The sequence below is a fragment of the Ciconia boyciana genome, chromosome 3, assembly GCF_034638445.1.
Source record: "Ciconia boyciana chromosome 3, ASM3463844v1, whole genome shotgun sequence".
In the NCBI taxonomy this organism is placed as follows: Eukaryota; Metazoa; Chordata; class Aves; order Ciconiiformes; family Ciconiidae; genus Ciconia; species Ciconia boyciana.
The window spans coordinates 2,208,766-2,228,955 of NC_132936.1; the positions used below are offsets into that span (position 1 = coordinate 2,208,766).

The 20,190-nt window shown below is 42.2% G+C and overlaps 1 protein-coding gene across 1 annotated transcript in view; it reads right to left on the minus strand.

The window, feature by feature from the left end:
• The window catches only part of ELP3 (elongator acetyltransferase complex subunit 3), a 93,171-nt gene that overhangs the window by 24,610 nt on the left and 48,371 nt on the right, over positions 1–20,190 (minus strand). Inside the window, exons 10-13 of the mRNA XM_072858219.1 lie at positions 15,906–16,099; positions 10,353–10,443; positions 6,891–6,956; positions 1,500–1,727 (exon numbers count right to left, since the gene is read on the minus strand). Of these exons, the coding sequence (XP_072714320.1) occupies positions 1,500–1,727; positions 6,891–6,956; positions 10,353–10,443; positions 15,906–16,099 (579 nt within the window). The remainder of the gene's footprint in view (positions 1–1,499; positions 1,728–6,890; positions 6,957–10,352; positions 10,444–15,905; positions 16,100–20,190) is intronic.

Below are 20,190 nucleotides of genomic sequence, written 5' to 3' on the forward strand. Positions count from 1 at the left end.
AGGAATTATACTCAGCTCTTTGTTCATCTGTTTTCCTGACAAGACGTACAGAACTGGGCTGTGGCGACGCTCTGGCAGATGTGATTTAATTCTAAAAAACATTTAACACTTACAGGCATTTTCAAATAACACACAGAAATCTTCATTCTAAAACGTCCTTCTAATCAGAAATTGCCCCCACAACCGTGAAGAACACTTTCTGATTAACCTCTTGAACACTGACTATTCCGAACGAACATGAGTGCGTCATATGCCATGAAATTTCAATTTGCAGCCTATTTTAATGTTTGTAGTTGGCCACTTTCAATTGATTTTCTCTCTCCCTCTCTCTTTTTTGTTCTTTATTTTTTTTCAAAATGCTTAGGAGGACCACTTTTTCCTTTCTAAATTTTTAAGTGTTAACTATTTTATAGTGGAAACATCCACTTCTCTCTTTTTTTTTTTTTTCCCCCAGCCACTGCCTTATGGTCACACATCATCAGCGTCTAGCAAAACTGCATCTTAATGCATATACTCAGGGACAGATTAATAAATACAAGGAAGTTAATTTAAAACATCAGCCTTGAGCACTTCTGGCAAAGTGGACAAACTGATTGCTTTTTTAAAAGCTCAGTCGAAAGGTTCAAAACCTACCGGGGCAAAATTTAATTCACATTTTTGCTCATCGCAAGCCACAGCATGTTACATGCAGCAGAAGGATAATGTGCCATTTTCATAGGAGTCACTGCAAGGAATTACAAACACAGCTTTCCATTCCGTTCTTCACATGCTTTAAGATCTATATGAAATGGCCTCACAAGTGTGTCTGAAGCAAAAAACTGTCAGACCCAACTAAGAGACTTTACTCGGGAGTCTCACCAAATCACTTAAACTGATACACAACTCAGAACCAAAGTTGGATTTCTTGTTTTGGTAGGAAGACTGTGTTCAATAAATGTTCCTTTGAAAGAAAACTGGGTAGTACCAAAGGAAATCTCACCTTCCCATACGTCATTATTTCAGATTTCAGAAGTGAAATTCATCTATCGAACAACATCAATTTCAGAAGGAAATAAAAAGACACAATGCATGTATCTATCTCCTTTCTTTCATTTTTAGTTGGTTTGCAGTGAAGTCAGATGTACCGTACAAGATATCAAAGGAAAGATGCTTCAGAACCAAAGATGCTCAGTACTCAAAAGCCAAATTAGCACCAGCATCGTATTGTACGGGCATGAAGCAATGCTGATAGCATTCAGGTATGCTTTTTTTGTCTCAGAGCAGCTACGATTGCCTTAATATGACCACACTAGCGAAAACTCAGAAGCAGCATGATTTCAGCAGGTGAAATGCAAGAAGGGGCTCAAATTCAATCCTGTTTCTATTGCAGCGGACTGTAATTCAAAGCAACTGAATGAATCTCAGATATTAAATAAAATTCTTCTCCATTTATATTGGGGAGAGGGGAGGAGGGTGCAAGAAAGAGGCACAGATGAGAAAATAAAGATGGCTTGGAGTACCTGGTGCTGAAATTTTGAAGGATCCCGACTGCTCACGGGGACCACGCTCCCATACACATGCAGTTCCCGGACAATGGAAACTCCTCCTTTCAGCTCAGGTCTGAATGACTCCTCTGAACACTTCCGCAGTCGTAGAAGGCCAACAAGAATATCCTGCTCCGGATCTTCATAGGACAGGAAGGTCTCCCAGCCACCATTAGCCACATAATCTCTTCTAATTAATTCAATCTGGTCAAAGAGAAGAAGCGATGATGAATACAAAGAGGAAAAGAAAAAAGGAAAACTTCTTTAAAAATATTTAAGCAACACGTTGAACAGACCAAAACCAATTTCATGGATCCATAAACTATTATGATTCACAGAAAACATGAAGTGCTTTCTTAAAGGCCAATTTAATTCTAGATGGATTTTAGCAGTACCGGATAAGAACTGCTGTTACTGCAGTCATATTAAAGATAAAACATGCGACTACTTTAATAGAAATGTATTTGCCAATGGGACAAAACTAGTCTTCTATCCCTATTTGCAAGCTTTCAAGAAGGGCTGGTAACCCACGTGGGTACCTGTTTGTAAGTCAGACACCTAAAACCTATGTTTCTTGAGTTACTCGAGTTTCATAATCACTGCAAAATCAATGGGGGCAGCAACTCTTGCCACTAACCAAGGGACTTGCTCTAATTGAAATTCAGCTCCAGTTACAAACTTGCTAATGTAGAATGAGTAGTTTTGCATCTGCCTTCACTAAATCTGCATTTAGGTCCATGTCTCTACTGCTTTGCAAAAGAAATGGCTTGAGATGTCTACAGAACATGGTCTTCTAAGCAGTCAACTTCTTTACTGATTACCAATTAGTTCTTTCCAGCACCGCACAGGATCTACCTACATGAGCAAACTGTGTAGTGCAACAGGAGTGGATCCGAAAGAGTTGGTGTTGAGTGAGTACTGCATTACGTGTGCTTTACAGAATCAGCAGGAAGTGTTTTCTTACTCATTCAGATAGTACTGAAGACACCAAAACCATCCAGACAAGTACCCTGAGAACTGACCAGTAACAACATACTACTTGCCTCAAATCCAATTTTTGATAACAATCTAGACAAAGGCAGATCTGAAGATCACAACAAGTGGAAGGGAAAAGTGAAGTGAGAGTTGGCTGACTGTGGAGAATACAATAAAGACCATGCTTGGGTAGAAGAAATTACTTCTGCAGAGCACCCAGAAACTATACAGAGTAACTGGTGGATAAGAGAGCAGAAAGAAGAAAAAGCTTCTTTTTCAGACAGTCCTGACCTCCCATCATCAAGGAGCAGCCCCAGGACCCAAGGTGAGACTCCCTTATGACATAAGATCTGATCAAATCTCACATAATGTGTTTATACGTAGCAGAGGCAGCACTGAGTTTATTTGATGTAACCTGTAGCCGATGATGATAACATCACATCTTTGGTGACGTCTTGAGTCACTCTATTTGCGTTTTGAGTTGATGTGGTATAGCTGAAATAGCTGCCCATCCTTGCTGTAGGGACTCCCTTGCCCACCTGTAACGACCCCCTGCTAAGCAGATGAAAATTATTTCCCAAATTGCCTGGCTCAACAGAGGAGTGGCAGCAATAGTTTGCAGTATTGATAGCCTAATGACGACACAATATACATTGGGAGGTTTTCAGTAGAGACTAGTCCTGGTCTCATCCCATGACCTAGGCACCCATTACCAGCTGGCGTACCTCAGGTGTGCTCCTGGAAGGCACTTTCTAAATTAATCTGAAAGAAACCAGGTTTCGGTGCTTCCTGATGCTTTCAAAGCTCGGAGGATTTGCTTCACAAGCACACCCCTGATCTGAACTAAAACCATCACATAGATACACCTGCCATCATTTTTAGAGACTCCTTTAACGATAGGAATTCAAACGTGAATGGCGAGCGTCAGTGGTCCAGCGCTGCACTGGTGTGTCTAACATTTACACCCTGACAGTACAGTATAGGATTGATCCCTGAGTATACCTTGCCATGCTCTTCCCAGTACTACTATAAAGACTAAAGCAAAGGACTTCAGTATTTTTTCTGCAAATCCTCTAACACCCAGAAATCCATGAATTAAAGATTTGTTTACAGAAAAGCCATGAGGGATTCTGTCGCCCGCCTGCTCTACTCCATGACGAAGCCTGGGTGAACACAGCTCACAATTAAATCCCTTACTGACTACAGAAGCAAGGCTCATTTCAATGCTGACGTACAGCTCACGGGTTAAGCGCCCAAGCAGATGTCTGCCGATGTGCCAAATTCTCCAAGAGCACAACTCCACTCCAGCTTGTGTGTCAGAACGGCTGACAGATCTACCGTTAGGTACATAACACCACTAGTAAAATGGAAATGTACAGGGAAATAAAAGAGCATGAGATTTTTAAAATACCCAGATTCTGCAGTTAGTTTCATACGTGCAAAAGCAGTTAGGTTAAAGCTTACTGCTAATTTATAGAAAAAGCAGAAAATATTATTAAACACTGCTATACTAAGAGTTTGAAATGGCAAGACTGGAGAACTCCTGGTTTCTCCCGAGGACAAAACAAAACAAGTAGAAAACACGGCTCTATTGCTTGTCCTCCGGTAGGGACTAGATGCCCTGTTATGCCCACATCCAGCCTGAAAGCCACTTGTAGATGGAAACGAAGTAAGACTACAGGAACCTTCACCAGGAGGCTTTATATCGTGTGCATTTTATAGCATCGTAAGCATGTACCAGATAAGCTGATCTGCTCAGAGAAGTCCTTACTGGATCGAGTCTTTTGTTCTCCCCACTTCCCTACAGAGGGTCCTAGGATACATAAATCCCCTCAAAGGGTTTTCAGGGACTCATGAGATGTACAGAGCCTTTTCCTTCTGGGATACTGGTATAAACAGGGCCAAAGCCAGCCTGAATCACAGAGCGATATGTGGCAGCACGCTGCAGTTCCCAGTGTCAGTCCCTTGTCCGGAAACCATCCTGTGCGCTGCGTAAGAATAACCCTCATCAGGGTGGATCACCATTTCAGTATGCAATCCTATTAAATGTCTGGCACAGCCCGTTTTAAACATACTTTGACAAACAAAGGGAAAAACCAGTTGCAGACTACATTCTTGACCTAAAGCAGCTACTCCCGGCTTAAAAATCTCTCTTATTTCTACTAAGGCTCTATATTGAGATCATTACCTGGATACAAAACCCCCGGCTTTGCAGGAACAGCAGCTTCCACGTCTTACACTTTCTGCTTTAACACTAATGTAGGTTCATATCTGTAACAGAGCTGTCATTGCCCCTCGCCTTTCAAAAACTGTCAATCCAATGTCTCTTTACAGCAACAATTCACTAGAGCATTTTTACGGCTATTACGTAGCATTGTGCAGCCTTAACCATTCTGAGAGCAAGCAAATACCTTCCGCTGCTATGGAGAAACGCCACTAATTGAAAAGGCAGCTTAGAGACAGCTCTGTAAATAACCAGCTACAGGCAAGTAATCTACTTCAAATTGATTTTAAAAAAAAAAACAACAACAAAAAAACTTTTAAAAGCAGACCCACCATCGCCATTATAAAAATACATACAGTCTACTGATGCTTAACAGAAAGTAGTTGCATAAAGTGTAACTAATTACAGCAAGCGATTAATTTATTTTAGATCTGACATGATAGCCTCCCTTATCAAGAGGATGCATTGTTTACTTATGAAGCCAAGAAAAACATCATACCTTGTCATTAGTCTAAAGCGCATGAAAAATTATACCATCTTCAGAATATTTCTCTTGCTTGCTGTCATGATAAATTTTGCTAAGGCTACATAATGACATCCTCCTGCCACTCAGACAGATGAGTTTAACAAAGGGAATTTTCAACATAACATTGCTTTGAAAACCCTGTGATAAGCTATTTGCTAACTACTCAAGAAATTTACAATTTAAATTAGATTAGCACCGCCGACAATAGACGTCTTTGGAAGATATTTGGTGAAATGACCACAGATTAGATAATGGGAGCAGAGCACAAAGGCTGCATGGCCTATGTACAAACAAGGCCGTACAGCCGCAGTTCCTGCAGAAATCTGGTAAGAACAAGATAATTTTTTTGGGATCATTATAGATTTCCATACTGGATTTCTGTTACACAAGATGGGAAGTACTGCCCTCCATCTGAATTCACATAACGGCAGGAGAAAAACAGAATATGGCTCCCAGTAATCTCTGATTTGCAAAGTGAGAACATCTTTCAGATGCTAAACTTGGAGAATATTCATGCTACTTAACTTCTGGCACCAAACTCAGAGCCTCTTTGAAGCCTAAATAATCAGCGGAGCTTCCAGAGCGCAACTGAGAGGACCTCTGTTAGGAATCTCTTTCTGTGCTGACACATAAAAAGCCTAACCCCACTTTAGTGGCTCACATTTAGAAAGTGGGTACGTGCCCATTGCACAGAAGAGGAGGTATGTAAGTGTCATTCTGATTCAGCTTTCTGCCTGGGGGAGGCAGTATCTTCTGCCTGGCACAAAGAATTCTTGTTTGAAAGTAAAGGAAATATATGATGGACAAACTCTACAGTCATTTCAAGTCCTTCCATAATGTCCACAAAGGAAGAGGAAGAGAATACTTCCAGGGTATGATTTATTAGCCACAGCATCCATGTATACTAAGATGGATCTGACCCTGTGTGATCTTAGAAAGCTCATCTCTTCGGGTGCCATACATGGCCACGGACCTCCTGACAACTTTCTGGAAGGATTGATCCCTCCTTGTAGCTACAGTGAACTGGAGGATTAGTGTCCTAAATTGGATGCTTGAAGTTCAGCAGTGAACATTGTCCCTTCTATAAAATAAGTCCTTTCTGTGGACTATTTTACAAAGGTATAAAACAACATATGTGTCATATGCTGACTGGATCTACTTACATATAAATATATACATACATGTGCAGAAGTGTATTTATACATATACTGTTTGCCTACATAAACATGCACATTCACAAAAAAGGCTGTAAATTCATCCTGCTAAACATTCATTCCTGTTCGGCATGCACACACTGTGTTTTTGGTATTTTCTAAATCCAAATTTGTAATGAGGAGGGAGAAAAGGGAAGGCTGAGAAGCAGTAAGAGAGAGCTGCTTATCTTGTTATAACAGTGCAAATACCAAAATAACTGCTGGCTCTAGTCAGTTTATTGAACATGGTGATCCATACATTTCAACATGTGACTGTGCTCAAACAAGAGACATCCAAAGCTGCTGTGAAAATAAATGGAAAATTGGATCCAGCTACAAAGGCAAACCACAGGACTGGACGTGCAACAAATGGGTCCCAACGCCTCCACACCAAACACATACAATAAATTGTGTCTGAAACAAGCTCCTAGAAAAAAGACAAATTTTACCTGATATGGTCTCACTTTATGGTGAATTTCTTGAATTCCAACCTCTCTCGTCCTTACATCACGACACTAGAAAAGAAAGGGAGGAAAAAAAAAACATTACATGGGAGAAAAACATTAAGCTCTGAAACATACCCATTTCCAGCCACCTATTGGGTTCAAAACTAAGCTGAAATAGCATGAAGTTGCAAGGATGAATTTCAAATGGGTAGACTTCAAAATAAAAATGCTCACCGATCCACCCCTCATATACCTCAGAAAGAAGTCTTAGTGCTAAATGGAAAGACATGCTGGCAAAAGTCAATTCACTAAGCAACCATTATGGCTCATGAGGAAACGTACCCTTTGATTCACAAACAGCAGGGTCTGTAGGCAAAGTCAACAGACATGAAAGAATAGCAGAGGGAAAAAAAGACTTCGGCATAATCCATTTTTACTCTACGTTGGGAAGGTTTAACATTGGCAAAATCTACGCTAAGGCACCAGAGAGTCCTTAAATAGCCAGTTTTTGAATCTCAGCAACCCTTTTCTTGCTTTTAAATGATCACATGAAAACTGTTGCAGAAGTCCTACCCAAATATCAGAAAGTAAAGCTAACGCTGATCTGGCATCCACAGAGCATCGCTGAGGCTTGGGACCAATGACGGAGAAAACAAGACAGCCAAAAGAAATCTTCCCTCCCTTAGAAGTCAGACAGAGGAGGAGATGAGGCTCCAAGCTCCGAGCTTGAGAGACGGGTTATAGCTTGCATCAACTTTTGTGCTTCTCAGCAAAGTCAATGCAAGTTGAGTCATTTGGCACCCATTCACGTAAGCAAAGAGTTGTGATAGTACAAGCACTCCTGCTGCGCAAGACTACGTGCATTCATGTCTTAGCGGGTTTATTGGAAAGTCCAATGCTAAGCTTAACCCAATTTTTGTCAGCGAAGTGCAGCCATAATACTTTTGCCCAAAGCAGCTGAGTTGCAAATGCTGGCTTCATTCCACTAGCGCTGCTGTACTTGGAGGGAAGGAAGACGACCTCCACCAACGGGCTAAAATTGCTCTAACAGCAACACCACCTACCTGCCCATGTATTTCCAAAAGCCAGATATGTAGACAGGGAAAGAATGTGTGAAAATCCAATTCACACAGAAACTCAGAGTACCTAGAACAAGCACAGGTCTATCTCATGCCCTGTCCTCTGCCGAATGCTTTTAAATTCCATTATTGATATAAAGCAACAAGCTCCCAAATAGCAGAAAAAAGTGGGGGTTTGTGTTTGTTTTTTGGAGTGGGCTATGGTAAAACTGAGATTCAGTGTCATACCAGGATTCTAGAGTAGACAAACTCTTCTCTGCTTTACAATTTCCCAGCTACTCAAACAGCACAGCAAAAGGCAGAGGAATATCCACTCCTCTTTAAAAACCCCAGAACTGAGGAAGGACAACGTATTCTGGGATGCTGCTTTAAAATTCTGTGTCCCAACCGCATATCTCCACTTGCACTCCGTGGCTGGCAATCATGAAGGCCGGCATCTGGTCCCTCCAACAAGGCTCCTCAAGAATAATTTCCTTGCAACAACCACAGACACAAGTTGCAGTGTTGGCATGACTGATCCCCATTCCTCAAACGCACTCCTCACCAAGCCATTCCCCAAAGACAGATGCCAGAACTGCCAGAGCTGGTGAGCTGGCTGATCTTTACTATTAAGCCTGCAAATACATACGATTCCTACAAGTCCCTTCCTTGCCTTGGCCTTTTCTTCTCCTTTTCCAAGCTAAGAGACAAGAGGACAAAAGCATATTTATAGTTTTCTCCTATGACACAAGAAAAACACAACAGTACCTTACATTTCCAGCTATACTGCAGCAGACTGTTTGGTTCCTCATTCCACTAGCTGCAGTGTTTCTGCTTCACTAAATTAAAATCTATAATCATCTGCACAGCAGAGATATTTACAGATTTAGTTCTTCTAAACGCGATGACTGCCAGCCTGACACGCCCTTTAATGGTTCAGCTCAGCCCTGGCTCCCATGGATCAGCTATCCCTGCTCCTCCAGCTGGTCTTGATCAGGTTCAGATCAAACAATGTGGTTTTAGTATTAAACCCAGGGAAGAGTTCACTGGTAGCCCTAAAGAGCTCAATTGAAAAGGCTTAGCTGCACCACAGAGGTTGTCTCCCCTAGCTGGTTTTGAAGGGAAAAGTCAGCAGGAGGGATGGAAGCTTCTGTGGCTGGCAAAGCTGTCTGCCAAATCCTGGCTTGCTACTGGAGAGAGACTGGGAGGAATGATTTAAGGAGAAAGTCCAGGGAGATTTAGGAGAATCAGCTTAGGAGAGATTAAGTGGTATGGAAAGCCCAGCTGGAAGGCAGGCAGTCTGGAGTTTATTTTCTGATCTTTTGCACTGCAACCGCAAGATCCAAGTGAAATGGCAAAGGCAGTATGAAGCCAGATGTAGCCCAGAGAACTATCCATGTTAAATACCAACAATATAGGTCAGCAGCACAAGTGGATGTGGGGCTACAGGCACGCACGCAGTAGCTGAAGATTTACTATTGCTGGATGCAGGAATGCCTTAAAACCTCTTTAAGAAAAGGTGAGCTAGAAAGAGGGAGCGCTAAATCACAATACAGACGCATGGAACAGTTGTGGTGAGGATCTGCCCCTGCCTGAACACCAGGACACCAAAGCAACTAAAGCCCTTTGGAATAGTCTCAAGGAGCACGAGGTTTGTGTGATGTTTTGTCTAGGAAGTCGGACATCCCAAGAAAGGCAGAACTTGGGCATAACTTTACTGGAGGATCTGCAAACTGTGGCTGATAACCGGGTTTCGGAGGGAGGTTCAAACAGTGAGCAGACCAGGAGGGGCACTGTGAATGCCGACTGCCACAGCAACCTTCCGAGAAAAATCAAGACTTGGTATACGTACCTCCTTGCGACTTCAAATATAAACACAATTCCTCCCTCCCCCTCCTTCTCTCCACCCCCGCTCATATTTTTATGTGACCTTAGAAGTATCAAGCATATCAAGTCTCATTTGTGCTCAAATCTCCCTTGCAAGATTTCTCTGGCCTCAGACTAAGAGCTTTCCTTCCAATTTTTCAGTCAAGTAAGTGCATGCATGGGAGAAAGAAAGGAAGGAGAATTTCTAATAGCATAAATTAAAAAGAAACCTTCCTCCCTTCTCTCTGATTTAAGGGTTTCATTCTGCTAACAAATGGAATATCACAAAGCAGTTACCAAGTACCTTCAGGAAGGAGGTGAAAGTGCTAAACAAACTCAAACCAAACAAAACCAGCTTTTCAGAAGTATCATCAAGGTGCTTTTTAGTCATTAACATTTTTTTGAAAGACCTTTGCACATCGTTTTAGCTCAGCAGTAAACCTGGCTCCCATCATGTCTTCTGGTCGTTACTTTCCTCTCTGCTACTTTGTGTGAAGTCATCAAGCAGCTTGCCCTCAATACCGATTGACAAATATTTTACCTGTGTCCCAAGATCTTTCATCCTGGCCAAGGCAAGTTCTCTCAGGTTCCCGTGCTCCACTCCAGAGCTGACTAGTGGCATTGGGATATCTCTGCATGTAAGAGGAAAAACAAAAACCTCAAACAACTGCATTAGCAGACAATACACCATAAAGCACCATTACGGTCACCTAAGCCAAGATCCCAAATAGCAGACCACAGAACTTATCTGAATTAACTTTGTTTCAAGTCTTTGGTTGAACAAGAACTAACCCAGGCAAAACACAACTAAAAGCAGGAGAAAAATGAAGGGAAAAAGCTACAGATTTTATTTTAGTAAAAAGACTGAAGACAAAAGTAGGCTTTTACAATCCTGAGAAATAGGTCATAATTTTGCTCTCAGTTCTTCACTTGGAAGTCTGGAAAAAAAAGGATCATCCAGCTGAGCCTGTGCCTCGCCTAGGACCCCAGGTCAGATGTTCTTCAAGGTATGTGTTGCTGGAGACCAGCAATTGGGAACCAGACCACATCTTTCTGCAGTCTCCAAGTTGAATGTCCATCAGGGAAAATTCATCAGAATTACAACATTTTTATATTGGGACGCTAGCCCCTTAAAAGTGAAAAAGTTCTGTTTAGCAAATGATTTGCAGCAAAGCCCAGCCAGAAAGTCTAGGGCCTTCCTATGGGAATGTAAATCATGAGTCTGCAAATGGCAGAACCCCTTCCTTCAGTTCTCTAAGTGAGGTACTAAAATGAAATTCGAAAGCAAGACCAGGTTTGGCCTCTCCGTTGCCTTCCAGGGCAGTTTTTCCCACTAGACGTTAGGAAGGCAGGATATCGTCCCTTAGGGAAAGGAGGATTTATGCATCCAGATCAAGCTGAAAAAGAAACGTGGATTATTGGCACATCCCACTCCACGCTCACCTTCTATCGAATGCTGTACTATACAGTGATCTCAAATGCTTCTCCCTCCCCCTGCCCCAACTCCACCCTGGCAGCTCTGATAACACACCACCCAAGTGTACTACTGTGTAATCCAAACCCCCTCAGATCTTCTACAGGGGAATAAGGACTATACAAGTATGAAAGACACTCAGTAAATTGTACAACAGGTTGGTCTCAAAATGGGGCTCAAACATCCCTTGGTAAGTATTCCTCCTTTTTCTTTACCTATGCAAGCATTCAGCAGAGTAAAGAACAGAGTATCACAAAAAAACATACAGAGAATGGGATGGTTCAGGGAGCTGGTAACGTAATTAGCTTAATCCATCTTGGTTCAGTAGTGATTGAAAGTCATCACCATCTAGCAGCTGTCTGATGACCTCCGTAAAATGTATTAATTGATCTATTCAGCTCCTTAAGGACTTGCATTCACATCATGGCCCCCATTAACAATTACTATTTTTGGCAGTAGCTGTATAAAAGATAAAGGTCTTCAAGGGTCCTAAAGACCTGATTCCTGTGCTGCTTCAGCCTTGTAGAAGTCTGAGACACTGGCGAGGGGGGCAGGAAAAGGAGTTTTCCTTTCCTGTTAAGAACGAAAACAAGGGCTTCAGACTCCAGGATTCTCCTCCCGTTTCAGCATCGCACTCCAATTTCGGTACAACTTTCTCCAGCATAATGGGGGCCCCGTGTTTTACTTTCCTCCCCTGTTTTCCCTGCTCTTTTCTCTATAAAGCCAAAGCATCTATGAAAAATTCCTCGCCTCTTACATTCGCATGCCAAGAAGTTGAGGCAAAATACAATTAGCTAACCAGTTCATTTATTCAGTGGATTTCTTTGAGTAAATAAGAGACCGCAGAGCCAACACAACATACTTCAAAGAGCTTCAATTAGAGGAAATGAGCACTTCACATTGTGACTAAAGGACACACTAGAGAACGGCATTTTCATCAGGGTATGTTAGATCTACAGTGATAATCTAACTAAACGCCTTTCTTCTAATTATGGAACAACTCCAAAAAGTCAGGCTGTATGTATTTTCCCTACAGGGACACAGATAAAACATCCTGACATCTTCCAGTACCCGGTCTTTAGCTAAATCCAGAGTCAGCTATGAAATAGTAAATAAAGTACTGCAAATAAAAGATAGATTACAACACACAGTAACTTGCGCCTCTCTCATCTGCCTACTAGGGAGCAAAGTAAATTAAAATATGAATGTGAAAAATAAGCTTTTTAAGAAAGAGAAAGCAAGAAATAGTTTTTCCATCCCCACTTCAGATTAGGGCAGACTATTTAAATAAGTACCCTGTGTGCCTCATGAGCGTACACACTAACTGCCTGTTTTGAATAGCCACAAGACAGCATTGTACCAGTGATTTTAGGACTTGTTAAAATGCTAAACAAATTCAGGGATACGGGGGATTAAATCCTGGCCTTATTAAAGTTAATGTGCAATTTGCCAGAAGCTTCAACAAGGCCTGTTTAATCTTCTATTTTTCAAACATTTTGCATTACTTAGGACACTTGTGAAGCAGCTGATTGAAGCACACAGTGAAAGTCTAAAGACCTCGAGTCTGCTCTCAGCTCTGACTTATTATATGATCTCTGTTGAGTAAGGTATTTTATTTCTTCATACCTACATCTCCCCATCAGTACAGTGAAAATAACAATCATATAAAACACCGAGATACACGAAAGGAAAAGTCTCAAGGTGCGCGGCACTACTCCTGTCATTTCACACCTTCTCACACACCAAAGCACTTCGGTGATAATGAGGTTCACAAACATTCAGGATAAATACAGTATTAAGCATCCCTGACAGTTACAAAACACCCTGGAAGATATATTCTCCTCTAACCAGTCATTAGCAACAGCATCTCATTTTCTTTTTTTTTGAAACACATTTAACCTGGTTTCCGGAAGCAGAAAGACTTCTACAGTATTTTGTCAGTGACACCTCTCCCATACTCGCCCGACTCCTTAAACTGATTATTTTGAGCATGTGAGGGACTACAAAAACATTGAGTCGCTTATGTTTCCTCAAAACCTGGTACTAGGGTCCTAAAGAACAAAGATCCCAAAGAGTGGTCCTAATAAGGAAGGGCATAGATAGCTCAGTCTTTTGCTAGAAAACCCGAATGCACGTACCAACGGCCAGTCAATATGCAGATTGCTCGGGACAAACTGCCATCGGGGGCACAAGCTGAATCAGAAAGAATTGCGGAAATAGAGCCTGAAACATAAAATGTGAAGGATGGAGGACTTGTGGCAGCAGGCTGGAGGGAGATGGAAGGGGCCTGGGGCAGCAATGGAGAACGGGGAAAAAGTCGCTATCTTCAGTGAAGCAGTGTTGGGAACAGGCCACAAATGTTTTTAGAAATCTGGCTTTGTTCATTATTCTGTTACAGAGTCACGCAATGGCCCTGAAAGCAATTTAGATCAAAGTAATAGCTTTTGGACTTTGCACTGGAGGTGTAAAAATCTGTAATCACCACGAACAAGTTTCAGATAACATGAGCCAGTCAGTAAGAAAACAGCTATTCCACGGGAACATAATAACTGACAACCGGATGACAGCTGGATGGAGGCTGCTGCTGTTGACAGCAGAAACCGTAGTCAAGCTCAGGCAAATCAGCACACCAAGCAAAGACTTCTCCAGGCCTGTGTTCCTTAGGAGAAGACCTGCTAGGCTGCAAACTCATGTCATCCCCTAAGAATAAACCTGTTTGTTTTAGATACGATGCTACGGTGATAGCATCATGAACAAATGGGCCATTGCGTCTATAATAGTAGAATCGATGAGGAAGAAGGAGATGTACAGGGAGAAAAGACAGGAGTTTTGCCTTTAATAATGCTCCTGTTAGTGATGTGAAAAGCCTGGGGGAATATTGAGTAGATACGTCTTCTCAGTATCACATCATCCCCCTCCTCAGAGTTCAGCTACAGCCACCAGTTTCTCACAGTAACAAAGATCTGAAGAAAGGATCTCTTGGTGGCTGAATCTGCGTCTCAGTTACTACAGACTGCTGGATCACGATCATATTCATAAACCTAATCAAGCTTCACCATGTTCACGTTTAGCTTCTCTTCTTCTTTGGTAACTTTGGAAAGCTACTCCAGAATCTCAGTCCTGACCAAAAATTCCCAGCTTCCTGCCTCGTTTTATGCAAGCCTACTTTTTATTTTCTTGTTCTCTGCCCACATCAATGTTCCTATTTCTTAAAAGGTTACTTTCCTTCTCTCATAGATTTGCAGAGGGCATTTAGGTCCACATCTATCCTTCAAACAAAAGACTGATGCTCCTCTGCACATACTTCCGCGGTTTATTTTCTTGAAGATGGGGATTATTCCAGACAAGGTCTTACCAAAGCCTTGTCTGGCTGCTGCATTACTACTTTCATCTCTAAGAAGAGTTATCCTGAAAAAAAAAATCGTTTTCACAGCTGCATTCACCAGTGGCTTATTCATGTTACAGACCAAGACATTAAGAACTTTTCCTCTTCTGCTGTTTTCACATGGTGATCTCACGGTTTGCAGCAAAACCCCCTCCGAGTTTGAGGTCAAACTTCCCTGAACTGCATCTCATCCCACCTCTATCACTCCAGCTTCACCACCACCAGATCCTGCTTGCACATGCTCTCTCTTTCAGTGATGCTTTCCAGCCCTGCAAGGTTTCCTCAATGCCCTACTACTTTTTGTGTCGTTGTAAATAAATACAATTTTGAGCAAGATTAGTTTTTAAATGGATGTTTGAGAAATTCCACTAATAACCCTGAGTCCATACTTTCTTTGTCAAAGCCACCCAGTGTTTCTTGCCTTCAGCCACTGTCTTCTCTACCACGTTTCTCTGCTTTTCCCCGTTCTGTCATATTTCTGCTAGGGCACAAAATCAAACGCCTTGGAGAAGTCCAGGCAGGTGAGGTCTAATGCACAAGGCTTTTTCATTCTGCACGCTCTTGGAGAGCTAAGCATTGGCACTGTTTCCAGCTCATGTAGCTGGAAGCCAACTGAGTATTGTCTGCACATGCAAAAATAGGCAAGTATGCTATCGCCTCCCTTCCTAGTATCAGACAGATGTAGGAGATAACAGAAGAAAAATAATCCAAGGAAGACCCCACACTGAAAATACAGTGCTAAATGGAAGTATTATCTATCGTCCTGGGAGGTGAGTGCTGGAAATAATGGCACTACCATAATACATTTATGAAAAGCCTGCAATACCCAAGGGGAAAGAAAAGAAGTCTCTACGGCCAAAAACAATGACACACCTTGCAGCTCTTGCAATAAATATAGGAAACTTCACCCACAGTCAAGAGGCAATTATCCATCAATATCATTAACGTACTTTGTGTGCCACATCCTATGCTCTTGTCTGACTGGCAACGAAAGCGGGGACTCCAGAAATCTTGAAGTTTCTGGGTGCATTAGAGAGGCAGTTCAATTTAAATAGCTTCTCATTCTACTTGGCCTTTCCCATCCTGAATAGATAGGAAGCCGTTTTAAAAACCTTTAGTGCATTAATGATTAAGGCTGAAAATAATAAAAGGCTCAGTCAGATCTTGCTGTAATTAAAATAAGAATCCTTCCAAGTGCAATAAATCATGATACAAGGCCCACCACGGAAAATTACCTCTGAACACGGTACACGCGTGTCCATGGTGGGACAAGGGCCAGGATTCTGGCCACCAGATCCACAAGAGTGCTGGGGGGGTAGCTCTTGTATCTTCCAGTCTTCCAGAGCTCGTACAGACCAGTGCCACGGATCACTAGTGTTGGATAGAGCTTCATGCCGTCTGGGCGAAAAGCAGGATTCTCGAAAAACTCCTGCAAAAGTAGAACAAAAAAATGCAAGTCAGGGCAAAACAAACTACGTTTCCCGGGGCTTTAGTGCCCCAACAAAACTACTTTCAAGACAGATTTTGTAAAAGACAATTGTAAGTACGGTTTAAGAATTACTGGCTTACATTGAGTTTCCAGTATTTATGAGTTTACAACATTTTTAGAAATAAAAGAGCATGTTCTAGATTTAAAGAGAAGGCCACTAAAGAAAAAAAATCCATGTGACAATACTACGAGTCAAATCTGTACATTACTTCTACCTTTCAGCATGAATTCAACAGATATTGCACCATTTATTGTAACAGACTCTGCTCAGAATTAGAACAATAGAAATGAGCATACTTATCTTCAATCTCAGCAGACCACATTTAGCGATTAATCAATGTGTCTGGGACACATCATTTGAATAGCAATGAAGAAAAACAGATTTATTCCACAATGATGTTCTGAACAATCCTGGAGAACGGGAGGACAAACTGTATCTCCTGCTAACTTCTATGACTAAATCCCAGTATAGAACTGCAAATTGAACAGCACTAGCTCGCACTACACAACAATCGCATTGGTTTTTTGCGGATTAAATTTCAGTAATGACAATTAAAATAAAATCCCTTACAAAAAAAAAAAATCAAAAACCAGGCAAGGCACCCTGAACCAAGCAACCATTAAACTGATTTAAGTGATGACATGGCCCTCGTTATAATAGCATCTACGGGCCCGATCTAATACTGGATTAGACTGTTGCACACTTGAAATCCACCGCTTGATCCGTCTCCAGCACGGTATTCTCATAGTAATAAAAAAAAATACAAGTTTGTTAAGCTGAGTTAACGGCAGGCTTCTGAGGACCCACCAGTTGCTGCGCTAGCTTTGGTACTCACCAGCACTTTGCTGAAGTGCTTCAACACATTCACGTGGCCCAGACCCACTCAGACGTTTTGCTATGTTTCCTACTGCTGCTGCGTGTTAAACCAGCTCCTGGAGTGCTCCAGCAAGCCCCGACATTGGAATAAAGTGCCATTAGCAGCCTGCTGGGAGCAGGACCTCCCCACCTGGGCAGCACTAAGCGGCTCTGCTGGCTCCCTGTGCTTCACGAAACCGTACTTCAACGTGATAAAAAAGCAGCAAATGGTTTGTTGCTAGCTTAAGCACACCAAAATGGATCTGCACAGACTTGAATGCATGCTAGAGCCAGCACAAGGATGGGAGGAGGCGAGGAGCAAGGTCAGAGGAACGGCAGGACCACGTCAGCCCAGGCCGTTTCTGGCAGACTCCCTGCCTAAGCCTGGGGCCAGCTCCAGCAGCCTCTGTCCTGCACGCCCGCGCTCCTGTGCAACCCTGCCTGCTGTGCAGCTACAGAGAAAAACAGACCAGAGGGCTAATTCAGCTGAAAAAAGAAACTGGTTAAAAAATATTTTTTCCAGGCAGACCAGCCTCCTCAACCATTTATACACATCCTCACAAACTGAGAGACAGGGATGACTGAGTCAGTTTAAGAGACAAAACAAGATCTGGACTATGGATGAAGTCCACATTGCTGCTGCTGCTGCAAAATTAACTGTCCACATTCATGCATTCATGGTCTGATGAATGCATGAATCCTGCATTCATGGTCTGATGAAGCTTCGGCCATCATAATCCCAGCAGCACTGCTGGCTTAAGGAGCAGTAAGTCCCAGATGGCCCCATAAAGACAAAAAACAACACAAGGGGGAGGTACTGGTTTTAAATTTTGCAGGTTGTTTTAACTTGGATCAACTCACTGACTTGAGTTACCTGCAGCTTTGCAAAATGGTTGTGCCAAAAGCTGCTGCTGCTGAGAGAACCCCATCCAGGCCCAGCCTCGTTGTGCTCACCTCGTCACAGGATTGCTAAACAATTTGGTTCATGCAGAAAGTGAGAGCCACGTTCTCCACCCTCAGCCTCCAGGACGGATATCTAACTCATTTCTCCTCAAAGAGTATCCAAGACACAAGACCAACCATCTCAGACAGGTAACACTCCTTGTACCACATTAAGCTGCGCTATCTGTAAAGTAAATGGTTTACAAGGAATCAGCCAAAGGCAAATAAAGACAGATGACTCTGAACTGTGGTGTCAAGGTGCTCACTCTGAAGTGTGTGTAGATATAAGGTTGGTCTCCTCCTTTCCTCAGCTCTGTTTATGCACTCTACAAACACTCCTGTTCATCACGAATCTCACATGGCCACTACGAGATGAAAAAAACCATACTTATCTTGCCAGCTCTGTGCAATAATAAAATCATCATCACCACCTCTGAGGATAGGTCATAAATGACTTATTCGGAGACACTTTGGGCTGGTTTGTGCTGCGGCTCCACAGGCAGCAGATGTGATGGCTCCCTGCCCTGCCCACACTTCCAGCCACGCCGTCCTGCTCCCAACCTCGTGCCAGAGCTCTGATTCCTGATGGACCCTTGACCAGGATGACTCACCTCACTGATGCAGGAGAACCCAACATGCATTTTGAGGAGAGCGCTTTTCTTTTGTTTCGGTGTTGGGCTGGGTTCTGGAGTGGTCTATTGAGCACCACTGATGAATCATAGAATATCTCAAGTTGGAAAGGACCCATAAGGATCATCGAGTCCAACTCCCAGTAAGTGAGAAAGATCAGAAACAGAATCTGCCCCCATGTGACAGCAGGGAACCATTATGTCTGCTTAATGCATCTCTTGGAAGCATGTGTCCTCCCCTCTGCCCCAAGGGTTCAGCTTGACTTTACAGGTCAGTACGGTCACTGGCGGCTGTCAGAGAAGGCAGACATGCTCTGCCCTTGGCTGACCACTCTTACCACTTCTTCTGTGCTGGCCCTAGCGTGCATCTGATGCTTTAGATGCAAAGAGGGGGAAAAAAAAATCAAATCACTGGACTCATTTTCAAAGCAGCCAGCTGAAGCAGGTGTGTAATGCAAAGTCATATAGCATATGAGGTAGTGTAGGGTCAGAAAAATAATTCAGAATCCTGTTGTCCTGGAACAACCCAAAAGGACAGACTTCCATCTTTTGTGGGTGGTTAGAGGTGCTCTAACGTAAAACAAAGCAACTGTGAAAGAAGGAATAAGAAAATTGTGTAAGAGGTGATTGTTGTAACGAGAGGAGCTCTATGGCCAAGCGGCACTGAAGAAGAAAAAGACATTAAGCTAAGAAAGCAATGATGCTTCCACAAGGAGATATAGGAAGGTAAATAAACCACTCCAGCAAGGAAAAAAGGCTTCCAGTAAGGTTATGTATTAATATTCACAATGATACCAAACTGAATGCAAAAGCATGTGTGATTCACCAGTCAGAATATTTAAACATTCACTGATTTACATTGCAGATTAAAGGCAAAGGCATCAACACAGGACTAAGGTTAAAGCCATCCAGCGGTCAAAAGAGAGGTCAAAAGTTAAGGTTTCTAATCACATTGTGAATTTTGCCACTCCATACACACAGCATATTTTACATCAATATATTAAGTTGGCTGATAATGCTACTTTGTATTTCAGTCATGCTGGCATTAAAAAAAGCAACAGATTTTCATATTTATTTCTTAACATGTTTCTCAAAATATTCCTCAAATTTATTTCAAAAGTAATTAATTTCAAACAATACAACTAAGCAGCGTCTCCTTTTTGTCCTGAACCCCTTTTTCCAGCAGTAAACTTTAAATAGTTTCTGTAAATCCCAATATTAAAGATTTAAAGGCTTAACCTTTTCCCATTTACAAACAGTTTTGATTAAGTCTCTCAGGAAACAAAGGAACTATAAAATGCCAACACATGCCAAGCCTTAGTAGGAATTGTAGCCTTTTCTTTTTTTAATTAGACACCTTAAAAGGTGTCTTCGACTGATAAAAACATTCGGAACAGTTTACTGCCAAAACAAATTCAATCCCTAAAACAACGTTTGTTCCAGAGACCACCATCCAAAGCATCACGGGAGTCAACAGGAGGCTTTCCATCAGCTCAAGCAAGCACTCAGTGAGGGCTTAAATCCACATCTGCTAATGCACTGTGAAGTTAGAGGTTAAAGATGACCTAGAGAGAAAGGCTCCTTACGTATTTCCAGTCTTTTTG